Consider the following 16,696-nt stretch of genomic DNA (forward strand, 5'->3'; position numbering starts at 1 on the left):
TGTCTTGTTAACTGAGAAATTAACCTTTTTGACCTTTTTGTTGGATGATAACTGCACCTTCACTAAAGGTTTAACAGGACTATGTGCATCTTATAACTGGCATTCAACAAAATGACAGGGTCAGTTCCAGTTCACACTGGCCTCGGTTCTGGCTATATCAGTGGAGCTGGGGCACAGACTGACAACACACTACCTAGAGATGGTAGTGGTACGTCTTCTACTTCAGAGCTCGAAGTCTCGGAAAATACAGAGAAAGGACGTCAGGGGCACAGGCAGAACAGGACTCTGGAAGTTCACTGCAGGGTTAGGAGGAAGAGAAAGAGGCAAAGGGCAGCGGCCAGCTTGAGAAAGGGGAGGACCCAGGGAGACAGAGTTTAAATCCAGAGAAGGAAATCTCGACCTTAGGTTTGGAATAGAGAGGTTAAAAGGGATTTAGTCTCTTTCCTACCCTGAGGGATTTGGCTACCAGGGCTGGCTGGACAAGACACCGCGTGAGAACTCCGCGAACTCACACCGTTCCTCACCTGTGTCCCAGGTCCACAGTCACCGCTCTGGAATCGGTGCCACTCCGCAGCGCTCGCACCTGCAAATAGCTGAGTGCTGGATTCCGCCCGGGCCGGCCGAGGGGGCCGAGGGGGCCGCTGCCCAGCGGTCGGAGCCACAGGTACAAGCAGCACTGCCTGCAGGCCGCCATGACACCCAGCGCGTGGACCACCCGGGCAGCGCCTCATTGGCCAGCCCGCCTGTGGGCGGAGCCGGACGCGGTTTCGTTTCTGTGGAACCTGGAAACTGCCGGGAAAGCAATTCTTGCGGGCTTCCTACGTAGATGCGAGAGGGTCAAATCACCAGAATGCGTTTTCAGTCAGCTTTTTTCCCCCCTTGCCCTTATCAGTGAAAAAGAAATACTCCCTTAAAAATATTGTATAGATTTAAAGAAAGCCCTTTAAGTAATACTCCCCGCGCTGTGTGTGTGTGTGTGTGTGTGTGTGTGTGTGTGTGTGTGTGTGTGTGAGAGAGAGAGAGAGAGAGAGAGAGAGAGAGATATCACGGTTTAAAAGAAAGTCTTAGAACAACGTGTTTAATAAATACATGCAACAGTAAATAAATAATGAATAACCCATGATTATTTGGTTCTTACCTAAAGATCTAGGTTTTGTGTCTATGGAAGGGCATGAGAAGAGTTCTCCCTCGCATCCAGTGGCAGCCACTTGTATTCAGAGGCTGAGAATGAATGAGAATGAATCCATCCTGGCTTGTTAGACTTTCCTGAGGGCTCCCAGGTTCAGCAAGAGACCCTACCTCAAAAAATAAGTGGAACGCGCAAGCAAGACACCTTACTTCAACCTCTGGCTTCCACATGTTTCTACTGTGTACACACACACACACACACACACACACACACACACACACACGTCCATTCACCTGAACACACATGTGTATCCACACACATGCAAACTTGCATATACTTAGACACAAACATAAGCAAAGCAAAGCAAAATAAAACAAAAAAAAAAAACAAGAAAAAATTCTTTTTTTGAGAACCCCTTGAATAATTTACCATTCATTCACTTGTAAATGTTGGAGAGGTATATTAAAATGGGAAGGAGTCTAGGCTTCGTAATGTCAATCTAAAAAAATTAGGATAGTGTTAATTTTGAGTCATAAACTCAAAAGCAAATAAAAGCAATGATGTCTGAGCGTTTTTCCCCCATAGTATGCGTATGTAAGTCAATTTTAGGTTAGCATAGAGACAGAAATTAAACTGCATCAAAATAAAACTATTGCAAATGAAGTATAATTTGGTTTAAAATTATATTCATTTATTTTAACTTTTATTTTTTCCTATTTTTGAGATAGGTACCTGTCCAAACACCGCTAGAATAATGAGTCTACACTTGTTACACATTTGCAGACACGTAACTAACTTTGTAAATACAAGTGTCATCATAAACTCACACATACAAGTGTTTTCTTCAGTAAGAATGTAGCCTGCTTGACTTTAAGAAACACTACTTTGGGGCCTGCAAGATGGCACATCCTTTGTCACCAAGTCTGATGATCTGATCTTGATCCTTAGAACCCATATGATAGAAGAGGAAGACCAACTCCAACTGCTTGAAGTCTGATCTCCACAGTGACTGTGTGGACACTTAAATAAAATATTAAAAAAGAAAGAACCATTGCTTTACATGACAGCCAGGCTGTGCTTTCTTCATCACAAATACAATGTGTCTTCATTCTGATTAAATTTCAGTAGCTTCCCAATTTTTAAACAATTGTTATAACTGTTTTGTTAAAAACAGTTTATAATAAAACCGTTTCTCATGGTTTATAAACATTTTGTTTTCTACTTAGTTTCTATGAACTTTAATTTACCAATATACTTATCTCTGCTCCTTTCTATACTCTGAATAAACTGAACATACTCCATGGCAATGTGCCGATTTTTTTCATGCCTCCGTATCTTTGCATGCACGATTGTATGCTTAGCACGTGTACCCTCTCGTGTATCAGTTTGGAGACATCAGCACTTATTAAGACCCCTCTCCTTTCCCAGCCAGACGTATAAGGATAACCTATGCTTGACATTCTCGTTTATTCATTTATTTGCAGAAACATTGATTGTGAATGTGGGGGTAGCTATTGTGTAGTTTAAGTACAACAAATGCTGGTTATGACACCAAATTTCCTGGGTTAGAATTTTACCATGTTCAGCTTTTAAACCCTGTGGTTTAGGTAAGCTGCTTCCTATATTTCCTTCTGTAAAGTAGGGGTGATGAAGCTTACCTCTTAGGGTTGTTGCAGATCTGAATGCAATCATTCTTACAGAACTAAAGTCCTCCCTCTCACACAGAAAGGCTACAGTGTTTATTGAATAGCTGCAGTATTTGTTGGTTTGCACACTAACAGAGGAGGAGGGGAGAAGGAAAGAGTAATGAAGAGGGAGAGTGAGAAGGGAGGAGAGGAAAGATGAGAGAGAGAGAGAGAGAGAGAGAGAGAGAGAGAGAGAGAGAGAGAGAGAGAGAGAGAATGGAGAGGGGAAGGAGAAGAGAGGGAAGGAGAAGACAGAGTGAGAGGAGCAGGAGAGAAGGAAAGAGGGTGACAGGGGGACTGTATATAGCACTTGAATACATGGCAGCACCAGATCCACCCTCAACATTTCCCCCCTTTTTTTCTAAATAAAAGGTTCTTTCTCTTACAATAATAAATGACACACAGTAAGAACAATTGTGAAATAATTGTGAAAACTATTAGGTAAGATTTACATTAACAAAGTCTAGTCTGCCTGTATTTGGCAACTTTGGTTAAAGTGTTCTATTATCTATTTTATCACAATGAATTCAGAGTTTTGTAGCTAAGTCATTTTCTATTATAACTTGCATTACTAACCTAAAATAATTTCCAAGATCTAAAAACATCTTTTTAAATGCTAAACAACTTAAGCTTAACTGTGAGACTATAACTATGTAGTCTTCAACTCCATCAGAGACCTGAGAAGGAATAAATATTACCTGTGTATGCAATAGGTGCAGGGAAACAACTTCCAAAACTGTAGAGATGACAGAGAAAGTTTGCTGCCTGAACAGTCCCTCAGAATTTTTCTAAAACATTGGCGATTCAGCCTTCTGGCCCAGAATATCTGACATAGTTTTCTGTGGAGCAACAATTCTAAAGGGCTAGCCTATCTTGTCCTTGCAAAGCTTGGCAATCAATTTCCCTATGTCTATGTTTATCCATTTCAGACAGCATTCTGTCTACTGTTGAAGCAAGGACAGATTTTGCCCAGTGGCATTTGAAGCAAACTCCACAAGGAGGTTTTCTGATACTCATCATTTTCTTTGAAGTAGAAATGGGGATACTACCCAAGCAAGAACAGATCTGCCTCTATGTCCAAAAAAAGGCTTAAATTGATCAAACAACTTTAAATGTCATATTCTATAAGTCTCTGAGGTGTTTGAGGACCATCTATCTATAGTATATGTTAATAGGCAAACTTTGTTTCTAGATATTTGCTATCTATTCAACCTTGGAAACAATTTTGTGATGAACCAGTCTATTATCTAATATGACCATAAGTTTGATTGACTATTACTTTGTATTACTTCATCATCCTGAACAACTTGTAATAGCAGCTTTTAAAAAGACTAGAACTTGCGAACCATCTAGATACAATACCACAAGTAAGAGTTGAAAACATGTATACATAGTATGTTGTAACAAAAATAACCTTAATTTTTGTATCGATATACAAAGATCTATACCAATGTAACAAAATGTAACCTTAATATGTATCAATGTACAAAACCCTATACCAATGTAACATTATTGGCTATAAAATGTTTTTGGTTTAAGAATAGAGTCAACAATCTACCCCTTTTTTTGTAGAATTGCTATAATATTCCTATATTATATATTTTTCTTTTTAACCCTTCTTTTTACCTATGAAACAAAGGATAGAGAAAAGAAAAATAGAGATATCCCTCATAAAATATGGTATTTTTTTTCTGGAAGCTATCTTGTGACGTTTTGTTAGAGCAAAGACTTGAGAGGGTGCATGATATTTAGAAAGAATATAAATATAACCCTACGGACAGTGAGAGGACACTCTTGCATTGGTTCACCTTCAAACACTTCAATGGTCTTCACTGATGACACTCTTGCATTGGCTTGCTTTGCAATGCTTTGTTGTGCTTTGCTGTTCTTTGCTTGTTGTGACTTTGTAGAGAGAAAAGCACCAAAAAACCTCTCATAGTATTCTGTCTGATTCTTGCTGCTTCTGTGGACTCCTGCTGATTTGGTGGAGCCTCGTGGTTTCTTCTGGATTGACCTGCTGCTACTGATTTGTTCTTTGATGTTTGCCAATTAGACTGGACTGTTGCTACTGATTAGTGTTTGATGTTTGGGACTGCACTGCTGATATCCTGACAATGAAGATTGAAATCGCCCCAAAGAACTATTTCTAAACAGGTCCATATCCTCCTTGCCCTATTATCCATCTTCTTTCAGTATCTCTGGTTGATGAACTAGAAAGCAGGTTAGAGCATTTAAGAACCCTAATTAAAGTAGGTTTTGAAAAATCTAAGCCTATAGAGAAGTTCTGACTGGATAAGTCTATGGGGTTGGATGAATTGAGGTTATCTGGGGTTGACAGCTTTCTTTGAAGCTGTCATGGAAGCAAGACTTTTATTAAAACAACACTAAGGCAGTTTGAGGTAGGCTCAGGCAGGATGTTGGAGCAATATGTTTCCGTGTTTCAGCATCTTCAAAGGGTAAATCTTATCAGTACTGTTTTTCTGGTTGTTTTCTCCATGAACATATAAGCTCTCACAAGTAGTATACAGTTCTGTAGTAACATATGTATCCAATGGCAAGGTGCATAGATCAGTTAACGAAGTTTTTTGTTGTTGTTCTTTGAGCAAGTGAAGGAAATCTATCATTTTTATAAGTTAGCTTGGATTGTAATCAAATTGTAATATAAATTTTATCTATGCCATTCCTGAGGACATTGTAGCCAACAAGATTTATTGACTATCTATCTATCTATCTATCTATCTATCTATCTATCTATCTATCTAAATATCTAAATATCTATCTATCTATACATGTCTTAGTTAGTTTCAATCTTGTTCCCATGTAGATAGATCAGTACATATATTACCTGTCCTGTTGATTGGGCCAATAAATCTCCCTCTCTCTGTCTGTAGCCAAGATCATCAGCAGGTCTTCCCAAGTCAAATCTTATTTTCAGTAATTTGGATGGAAAGCATAGATTTTTTTTTCCTGTTGGAACAAATACAAAAATCTCCTCCCCAACACAACATATCTCTTTTTTGCATTCTGGAATTAGGATCTCTATATGTTTATTTTATTTATATTGTTTAGAAATCAGTCCTTTCTAAAATCCAGTGTTTCTTAACAGTTGTGTCACTTGTTTCATTGACTTTTAAAAATTTCAAAGTGAACAAACCATCATTTAATTTATTCTTGGGAGATTTTTGTCCTCCTTTTGTTTATGAGCATTCCCCTAAAATTTTTGCTAGAATTCTCCATAATGACATGTAGGATTGTGAGTTATTTCTGTAACAGGTTTTATGCCACAATCTGTAAAAGTTTGCTATATTTTAGTGGATACGTATATCTGAGCATCATCAGTTTCAATTTGTAAAGGCATCGCTAAGATAGCCATCATTTCTAATGAATGTGCAATCTCAGAATCATCCTTTTCAGAACTTAAGGCAGAAGCCCATTGGAACTCTGAATATACATCATAGCATGATGCATCAATATATATACATATATAAATTCTCCAAACTCTAGAAAATGAAACAAATCCATAAATAAAATCTGAATTCTTAATTCAATATATTACATCTTTATGGGTTGCCATTCTAATTCTTTAAGACTTTGTAGATTCTTCTTATTTGGAGCTGCTTCTTTTGATGTTATTGTAAGTTCCAGATTGGATTCTTCTGAAGGTTCTCTATTTTGATTCAAAGAATTTTCCAATTTTTGTTCTATGGTCTCTGTACTGGCTGGTTTTGTGTTAACTTGACACAAACTGGAGTTATCACAGAGAAAGGAGCCTCCCTTGGGGAAAAGCCTCCATGAGATCCAGCTGTAAGGCATTTTCTCAATTAGTGATCAAGTGAAGAGGGGCCCATGTGGGTGGTACCATCCCTGGGTTGGTAGTCTTGGGTTCTATAAAAAAGCAAGCTGAGCAAGCCAGGGGAAGCAAGCCAGTAAGAAACATCCCTGAATGGCCTTTGCATCAGCTCCTGCTTCCTGACCTGTTTGTGTTCCAGTCCTGACTTCCTTTGATGATGAACAGCAATGTGGAAATGTTAGCTAAAACAACCCTTTCCTCCCCAACTTGCTTCTTGGTCACGATGTTTGTGCAGGGATGGAAACCCTGACTAAGATAGTCTCTAATCTAGCATCTAATATTTTAGTCTCATTTTTTTCTAAATCTGTTTTACTTTGATCTTTCTTTTGAAGGATTATAGAATTACAGTTATTGTTGAACATATTATTATTTGTATATTGACAATCAAAACAAATTGGGTCAAAATGACCTCTTTTACAGTGTTCTACATTTTTTAAATAAGAAAATATATTTTAATCTCTTTAAGTCTCTCTATTTTACTTATTTTACTTAGATCCTGTACGTTTTTTACTATGTTCAGTTTTTATTATTTATTTATTTATTTATAGCATTTATATATCTTTGAAACATTTTTATTTTATTTTTTCTCTCATTTAGAGGCTTTACCCTTTTATTTTTAAAGTAACTATTTCTTTCTATGACATTTTATCCCTAGTTTAGAAGTTTGGGGCTTTTAAGTTACATTGTAGCTCTGGAAATGTTTTCTTTCTCTTCTTTTTTTCCCCTTCTGCTTGATTGTAGGGCCCCCAGACCAACGTGTGTGTGTGTGTGTGTGTGTGTGTGTGTGTGTGTGTGGCGGCTCACACTGCTCCCTCAGCTCAGTTCAGAAGGCTGCTCCATTGGCTTTGCCTTCTGTTGGTCCTGGCCAGGCCTCTCGACCTGCCAGCTTCTCAGGGGCTTTAGGTCTTTATCTCGGGCATCTAACTGCTCCTGTTCTGGGTCATACTTTTGCATGCTGCCTTTCATTTGCACAGCTTTGAGAAGTTGCCCAGGAGTGGTATAGCTGGATCCTCAGGTAATGCTATCTCCTGAGGAACCGCCAGATTGATTTCCAAAGTGGTTGCACCATCTTGCAGTCCCACCAACAATGGAGGAGTGTTCCTCTTTCTCCACACCCTCCCCAGCATCTACTATCACCTGAGTTTTTAATCTTAGCCATTCTGACTGGTGTGAGATGGAATCTAAGGGTTGTTTTGATTTGACTGATGACTAAGGATACTGAACATTTCTTTGGGTGCTTCTTGGCCATTCGAGTTTCCTCAGTTGAAAATTCTTTGTTAAGCTCTATACCCCATTTTTTAATAGGGTTATTTGGTTGTCTGGAGTCTAATTTCTTGAGTTCTTTGTACATATTGGATATTAGCCCTCTATCAGATGTAGGATTGGTAAAGATCTTTTCCCAATTTATTGGTTGTCGTTTTGTCCTATTGACAGTGTCCTTTGCCTTACAGAAACTTTGCAATTTTATGAAGTCCCATTTGTCAATTTTTGATCTTAGAGCATATGCCACTGGTATTGTGTTCAGGAACTTTCCCCCTGTGCCCAAGCATTCGCAGTTCTTCCCCACCCTCTCTTCTGTTAGTTTCGGTGTGTCTGGTTTTATGTGAAAGTCCTTTATCCACTTAGACTTGAGCTTTGTACAAGGATATAAGGATGGATCAATTTGCATTCTTCTACATGTTGTCCTCCAGTTGTACCAGCACCATTTGTTGAAAATGCTGTCTTTTCCCCACTGGACAGTTTTAGCTCCTTTGTCAAAGATCAAGTGACCATAGGTGTGTGGGTTCATTTCTGGGTCTTCAATTCTATTCCACTGATCTTCCTGCCTGTCTCTGTACCAATACCATGCAATTTTTATCACTTTTGCTCTGTAGTACAGCTTGAGGTCAGGGATGGTGATTCCTCCAGAAGTTCTTTTACTGTTGAGAATAGCTTTTGCTATCCTGGGTTTTTTGTTATTCCAAATGAATTTGAGAAGTTCCTTTTCTAACTCTGTGAAGAATTGAGTTGGGATTTTAATGGGGATTGCATTGAATCTGTAGATTGCTTTTGGCAAGATGGCCATTTTTATTATATTAATCCTACAAATCCATGAGCATGGGAGATCTTTCCATCTTCTGAGATCTTCAATTTCTTTCTTCAGAGACTTGAAGTTCTTTTCATACAGGTCTTTCACTTGCTTGGTTAGATTCACACCAAAATATTTTATATTATTTGTGACTATTTTGAAGGGTATCATTTCCCTAATTTCTTTTTCAGTCTGTTTATCTTTCATGTAGAGGAAGGCTACTGATTTGTTTGAGTTGATTTTATAACCAGCCACTTTGCTGAAGTTGTTTATCAGGTTTAGGAGTTCTCTGGTGGAAGTTTGGGGGTCACTTAAGTATACTATCATATCATCTGCAAATAGTGATATTTTGACTTCTTCCTTTCCTATTTGTATCCCTTTGACTTCTTTTTGTTGTCTAATTGCTCTGGCTAGGACTTTTATACTATATTGAATGAGTAGGGTGAGAGTGGGCAGCCTTGTAGGCTCGCTTGGCAGGCTCCAGTCAGCTCTTGCTCTCTCTTAGAGGGATTTAGTCTCCTGTTAGGCTAATGTGTCTCTGCCTGAATCTCTTAACCACTTTATTTTAACCAATAGCTTTAAATTGGGGAGTAAGGTTTGCATAGCATTACTTAGTGCATTTGAAGATCTGCTCTTTGGAGGCAACCAGATCTTGGGGGCTAGTACTTAGCATTTGAATATGTAGTAGTACCAAACCAACCCCAACACACGAGGCCCACATCATTTCTACCCCCTCCAACTCCTCTGTCCCCTCACTCCCTCTTAAATTATCGACCTCTTCTTTATTATTGCTAAACATAAATATATGTATGTATATATATATATGTATATATGTGTATATGTATATATGTATATATATGTATATATATGTATATTTGTGTGTATACAGCATATATACATACATACATACATACATACATACATACATACATATGCAACCTGTTTAGTTCATTTAGTGTTGTTGTTATGTTTATGTGCTTAGGGCTGGCCACTTGGTATCAGATAAGGAGTCTTATCTCTGTAGGAGAGTGAATCCCTCTCTTCAGTAGCCACTGATTGTCTATAGAAGAACTTTAATCTTCATGGTGTGCAATGGCTACATTTCTCTGTCCCCTGTAGCTCTTGCTAGGTGGTCCTATTTGCTTGCCTCTCTTCTCCAATTACTCTACTGGTTCTTGCTATTACAGTTCTATGGAGAGGCACCTGAGTGCTAGTAAACTTCTCTGTGTCTGTGGACCCTGAAATTCTATTGTTTAAGTATCTGGCTTAGATAACTCTGATAGATTGTAAGCCATTTTTTATTTTTTTGCAGGCCAGGAGTATAAGATCTTGACAATATCTTCACATGGGATGGAGAAAAAGCTAATGGGTTCATGGAACTGTTCAGATTGTCCAGCCTTATCAATGTTGCTCAAAGATTAGAATGATCCTTCCAGATCAAACGTAGATCAATCAGAAGCCAGGGCTTTCACACAATTTAAGGCCTCTTCCATACTAGTTCAGTGTGTCTCCCTTTCTCCCCAGAGGCTGTTGGCCACCAGCCTGAGGGGAGAAAGGGAGCAGAGGCAGAGGTCAGGATTCAGAGGGCCATGAGTAGGGCAGAATGACCTTCAGAGACCTATGTAGTGAGATGAATCTACTTTATTGTTTTGAGGATAGGGTACATAAGGGCTTATTTTTAGCAGTACAGACAGGTGAAGAGGGCTAACTAGTCATGGCCTCAAGTGAGCAAGAAGGACTGACTGGTGATAGTATCATGCAGGTGGCAATCCAGGGTGGGACATGTGTGCTGAGTTATGCATCCTTGCAGAGAGCTCTGTGCAAAGTCACATTTCAGACAAGGCAAGTTAAGGCCACCTACCTCTCTGTTCGGGAACACTCTCCAGAAAGAAAGACAGGGACAGTGAAGCCCCACTGAGAAAATGAGTCCTCCATTATGTGCTGAGCTCAGAAAGCCATCAGATCATGGGTGACTGCCTCCTTAATAGCCAGGATTCCTACAGTTTAGAGATGTAGTATTATTTTTTTCATGTTTTCAATAGAAGTATTCTTCCCGCTTTATAAGTTTTAGAGTTGTTTTAGAATTGGAATACAGGAGAAAGAAGCAGATGAGAGAGGAAAGTGGTGTGTGTGTGTGTGTGTGTGTATTCTTGTGCATGACATGTATTCATGTGTATGCATATCTGTGTGCAGGTGTATGAGCATGCAGAAGCCAGAGGAAGATGTTGGATGTTCTGCTCTATTACTGCTCATCTTATGTCCTGGATAAATCTCACCAAACCTCACTATCTTGGCTATGCTGGCTGGCCCTTGAATTCCTAGTATCTGCTTGTCTCTGCCCCACAACACTAGGGTTATAGGTACAATCTGCCATGTTTACATGGGTGCTGAATATTCAAATTCAAGTTTTCATCCTTGTGCAGAAAGCACTGTTACCCAGTGAGCCATCTCCCCAGCTCTTAATAGGGTTTTTATTTGACTAATTACTGGCTAGTTTTCATGTTTGTCATTAAAGTAGACTGGCAAAAGTTAGCTGTGCCAATGAGGAGTTGTCTTTTTGGGATTACAAGCAGTCTTCTAATGTGAGCACTGTCTGGATGTTCATTTGTGATTGTCACAGCCTCTGATCCTCATGGTTTGTTTTACTGTTTCACATTGCTGAGATCCTCTTGCTTTAACTCTTAGCTACCAAAAGCCTGCCTCAAGGCCATTTCTCCAACACCACCACATCTACTTCAGCAAGGCAATGCCTCCTAACAGTGCCAGTTCCTATGAACCTATTCATCATTAAAGCTATCACAAGTTGTTTCTATTGTTTCTATTTCTTTCTCTCTGTCTCTCTGTCTCTCTGTCTGTCTGTCTCTGTCTGTCTCTCTCTCTGTCTCTCTCTCTCTGTCTCTCTCTGTCTCTGTCTCTCTCTCTCTCTCTCTGTATACATGAACATATACATGAACATGCACATGACATGGCACATGTTTGGAGAAGACAACTTGCAGGAGTCATCTCTCTCCTTCCATAATGTGGGTTCCAGGAGTCAGGCACTCAGGAAGCCAGCCTTAGTGGCAAAGCCATCTCACTGGCCCAGCAGTATCTATTCTTAAATGTACCTGCCATGACATATTTGAGGTAGCAAGACAGACTGTTATCCAGTTTGGTTTACATGTCTAAGAGGGTATGAGAATTTTTGTTATTTACACAGTAAGATTTTTGGGGACAACAGGACAGACTTTAAAAAGCTGATATGAAATAGTTTAAAAGAAGAGATGAAACTGGTCTGCAATTTTTATTATGAATTTAGGTAAGGGCTTATGTAAAGGTCCTATGCATGCATGAGGAGAAATTCTGTGATGTGGACAGATACGAAAGGAGGGAGGATGTGAACTTTCATATCAGCTTGCCCAAATTCAGGGGAAAGAGAAGAGGGAGTAATGAAATTTATAGATAACCAGCAGCCCAAACTGGGCAGGTGATACACACTTGTAATCCTAGTACCCACAAGACCAAGGCAGGAAGATTTATGCAAGTCTGAGTCCAGAATGGGACACACAGGTAGTTCCAAGCCAGACCAGCTTACAGAAAAGGCCACTTCACCACAAACAAAAGCAGTCAGCAATCAAATATCAAAATGGACTTAAACTTTATGATAGAGTCTCCTAGTACTAGGGGTATACATCAGCTTTCTGAAACCTCTTTTCCTAGGATGGCTCCTGTCTCATGACAACAGAAGACTACTGGATGGCTTAATAAATAAATGAGTGAATTTAGGGAGGAAGATGCCGATAGATATCTTCCTCATTCTTTGCCAATGGTTCTCTTGGGTTCCCACTATCAAACAATTATATTCTCATTTAGCTGGCATGGGTGCTAAGCATTTATTAAAGAGTCCTTCTACTAATTTATATTTTATGGAATGTTGGAAGCAGTATTTTAATCTGCTACCTGTTCCTGTGATAAAACATCATGATCAAAAGCCGCTGGAAAGGAACTGATTTGTTTCACCTATGTTCCTAGGTCACAGTCCTTCATCAAGGAAAGTCAGGACAGAAACTTAAGGCAGGATCTTGAAGCAGAAACCACAGAGGAAGAGGAACACTGTTCTTTCTTTCCCTCTCCCCCTTCTCTGGTGTGTGTGTGTGTGTGTGTGTGTGTGTGTGTGTGTGCTTTCTTATACCACCAGCCACAGTATGAAATACTTGCAGGAGACTGGGTTCTCTTACATCAATCAAGAAAGAGCCCTAAAAACCAGTCTGATAGATGTGATTCCTTCACATTCTGGGTGGTGTCATGTTGATAGCTGAAGCTGACTAGAAGTAGTTGTCACTAATTGTTTTCATTTTGGAGGCTTTGCATTCTTATATCTTCGTAAAAACCTTCATATAACAATCTGTTTTACACTTAAGAGGTGGGGGAGAATGTGAGATTTGTCATAGATGCAGATGAATTTGAAGGTTTCGCTCTTGGTGAAGTTTGAAGCGAGGTCAGTGGCTCAGAGTAAAGGGGAGGAGAGGGGGTATGTAAGACTTAGAAGGAATGTGACTTTAGAGGCTGGAAGAATGAGTCTACTGGAGAAACAGCACTATCATCAGACAGTAGCATTGCCGTGTGCCTTTTGAGGTTCTTCCAAAAGCTTTTGAGAGAAGCAGACATATTTGATTGGGAGAATTTTTACTTGCTCATTTATCTCTTTGGTGAAGCCATAGTAACAATGAGTAGTAGAGGATTCATGTAGGTTGAGAATATTATGGGGTACAAAGGACTGAATTGCCCCTTGTGCCTGTGAATTCACTTTGAAGCCTTAGCTCCAAGTGTGACTAAATTCTGGAGTGAGTTAAGTGAGAACCTAATGGTGGGCCCTGGTAGACTTAGTGTCCTTACAAGAGAAGATACAGCCTCAAATGCAAAACAACCAAGTGTTTCAGATATGATTTTGTGGTAGTGATTCTTAAGGGGAGCCAGTCTGACTCTCTTAGAGATCTGAGGCAACACAAGTTCCTTGGTGCTACTGGGCATTTCTGGTGCTGACGTGGGAACCATAGAGCTCCAAGCCAGAGCAGAGTGTTCCCAGTGTGCAGCCCATCTCAACAATGCTCTCCATCTTCAGGAAACAGCTGACAGAGTGCAGCCTTGCCCTCAGTGTTAAGCAAACTCTTGACCTTGTATGTACTTGAAGTCTAGTGGTTGAGATCAGTAACTCACATATGGAGAATCTGATAAAATTTGACATAATATTCCCCAGAGAGAGTGAGTTCATTACAGGCTCTCACATATGGGATCTGAAAAGATGTTGTATTCTCAAAGGGAGGAGAGACTACACCCCAAAACAAAAAACATCATCTCCAAAACTATGCAAGTATCTGGAATCATTTCAAAAGGGTATAACAATTACAAATAACACAGGGAAGTGTGCACATATGCAGCAATGTGAATTGCATGACATTTCATAAAGATTATGCATATAATAGGCACTTTGTTGTATTACCCAGAATAGTGATTATGTGCCCAGAACAACCAAGAGAGAGAATGTCTCTGGTTTAGATGTTGTTTGTTTCCTAATGTCTCGTGCATTGAGGCTTAGCCCTCAGGCTGGCAGTACTGGGAGATGGTTTGGAACCCTTAAGCAATAGCATCTAGTGACAGGTCTTAAGCTCAGCTGGGGATGTGCCTTTGGGAGGGACTGTGGGACTCTAGCTTCTCTTTGCTTTTCTGTTTTGAGATGTGCTCATTCTCACATGTATCCTATGGTGACATAATGCAGATAAGAAGGGCTTTTCCTGGAACCAAGCCATTGTCAGTGTGATGTCTCTGAGCTTGAAAAACTGTGAGTTTATTAATCCAGTTTTCTTTATAGGGTTACCTCACCTCAGGTGTATCATTATAGTAATGAAGATGAATTAATACAGGTTTGTTCACCTTCACATCAGTGGAAAGGAAACATTTATCTAAAATTGTGCTTCCTTGTTTTATTTTACATTCCAAAATTTTTTTTTAAAAAAACGGGAAACAGAAACAGCTTTTCCTTATTGTAATTGATTCATTAAAAAAGCTGTGATTAGATACTTCTGCTGGTCTGCAATTTCCATTTAGTGGCTAGGACTATTTACTTATTTAAATAGTCACCTGGCCTTTCTTGTATAAATCGAAAGTATAGCCTCTGTGTCTTCCCCAAGAACCAAAAAAAACTGCTGTTCTGAGTCTCTGATCATTTGGCTAACTGAATGACTCTATCTTAAGACAGAGGACCATTTATGGCATTTCTTGGATCATTATTGATGCTCATTCTTTTTGGAAGATAAAGGGTAATTAAAACCCCTTTAGGCTGTTTTTGTGTCTAGATATGACAATTTTCTTCAGCTCAATAAAAGAGGATCAGAAAGACGTCTGAAAGTGAGGATTGACCTATTTCTCATAGCAGCTGGGTGCAGTACACAGACCCTCTTGTTATTCTCTGTGCCATGGTGCCATCAATCAGCATTTTGGTGGTTGCTTTGTTACCTTTTGAACTGGTTTGTTGGCACCAGTAGTTGTCATTTTTTTCCCTACACATCTGTGTTCATTAAAGTCCTCACGCCTTCATGCCCCATCACACACCGTCTCAGAGAAAGTTTTGCAGCTTTGTAATAACCAGAGTTCTCTGCAAACAGACTTTAATTAGTGTTTGAATTTGTTTTGGTTTCTAACGAAATGAACAACATTGCACCACTGTTTAAACATTCACCTTTGGTTAGCTTTTTAGGATAGTAGGGTTGTTCTTTTTGACAAAATAGCTCTTTCAAGTCAGCATCAATGAACAGCAATTGAGCACAAGTCCTCTCTGCCAACCCCACACATTGCATGCTCAGTCAAATGAGTCAGACGATTGCAGCTTATAGTAACTGTGTTTGACAGCTGTAATTAATGTGCACTGAACTCTGGAGGAGATGTAGGGAGTTGTTCTGGGTTGATGATGCTAGAGGGAATTTCTGATGACATACACATTTTCTCTTCTGCTCTAAAATTGTTCTGTTTTCTTAGCAGAATGTCTTTGAGTTACTCTTTGGAGTAGGCTCTCTCCAAAGGTTGCTAAGAGACAATGTGAAAATCATTCTCTTTCCATTTTCTCTGGTTCCTTTTGACATTTGATCCAAAAGATGGTCAGGAAGAAAGCAAGCTATGCATTTGGCTAGTTGTATAAAGTGATAACACTGACCCTGACTTCAGTTGTCCTGGAATAATATAAGGTTTGTGCTATAATGTACTCACTGTGGCTGGGTCATGAATGAAACAGGCTGCTCAGCACACAGGCAGAGCTGCTGGCCCGGATGAACTGCTGTATACAAAGGTGCCAAATTTATTCCTCTTCCTTAATTCTCATTACATCTTTAGTCTCCTGGTGACTTCTTATCTTTTAAAGAGATGGTATCTAAGGTTATGTGGTATTTTCTGAAATGCCTATATTTAAAGTAAAACTTTTCTTTTTGGTTATTTATAGATATCACTTATAAAAGCAAGGCTTATTATAGGCTGGGATATGGCTTAGCAGATAAAGGTACTTGCTGCCAAGTGAGATGACCAGAATTCTAGCATCAGGACCTCATTTGCTGGTCAGGGCACATGTGCAACCCTTCTCCCAGTTGTGCAGCAAGACTCTTACTGAGAAAACAAGCACATATATCAACTTGTCCGAGATAGAAAGGCCATGACAGATCAAATATGGATCTATACCTCCAAAGTTCAACTTGGTGAACAAATGATTTTATTGAAGTTGCTTAAAAGAATATGGGTGAGGAGTTATCTCCCTCCCTTCCTCCTTACCTACCTTCCTACCTTCTCTCTCTCTATCTCTCTTTCTCTTCCCCTCCCTCCCTCCCTCCCTTCTTTGCCCCCCCCCCCCCCCAGGTGAAACCCCCCCCCCCCCCGAGAGAGCCCGCAGAATAAACCCCGCGGGGAGGTTTAAGTTTTTTGGGGAAGGGAGAAAAATTAGACTG

General features: G+C 39.6%; 1 protein-coding gene and 1 pseudogene across 3 annotated transcripts in view; one reads left to right on the forward strand and one right to left on the reverse strand.

Moving 5' to 3' along the window:
* The window catches only part of Pnpt1 (polyribonucleotide nucleotidyltransferase 1), a 35,358-nt gene extending 34,656 nt beyond the window's left edge, over positions 1 to 702 (reverse strand). For 2 of the 3 annotated variants that reach the window (XR_003712610.1, XM_028777193.1), the window contains exon 1: positions 525 to 694. Coding sequence is in view for 2 of the 3 variants with exons in the window: in XM_028777193.1 (XP_028633026.1) it covers positions 525 to 694 (170 nt within the window). In the remaining variant the exon portion in view is untranslated. Of the gene's footprint in view, positions 1 to 524 lie in introns of all 3 variants that reach the window. The other variant, XM_028777203.1, reaches the window with a different exon arrangement.
* LOC114630473 overlaps positions 693 to 16,696 on the forward strand; it is a 133,133-nt pseudogene continuing 117,129 nt past the window's right edge.

Source organism: Grammomys surdaster, unplaced genomic scaffold (assembly GCF_004785775.1).
Source record: "Grammomys surdaster isolate TR1022 unplaced genomic scaffold, NIH_TR_1.0 67, whole genome shotgun sequence".
Classification (NCBI taxonomy): domain Eukaryota; kingdom Metazoa; phylum Chordata; class Mammalia; order Rodentia; family Muridae; genus Grammomys; species Grammomys surdaster.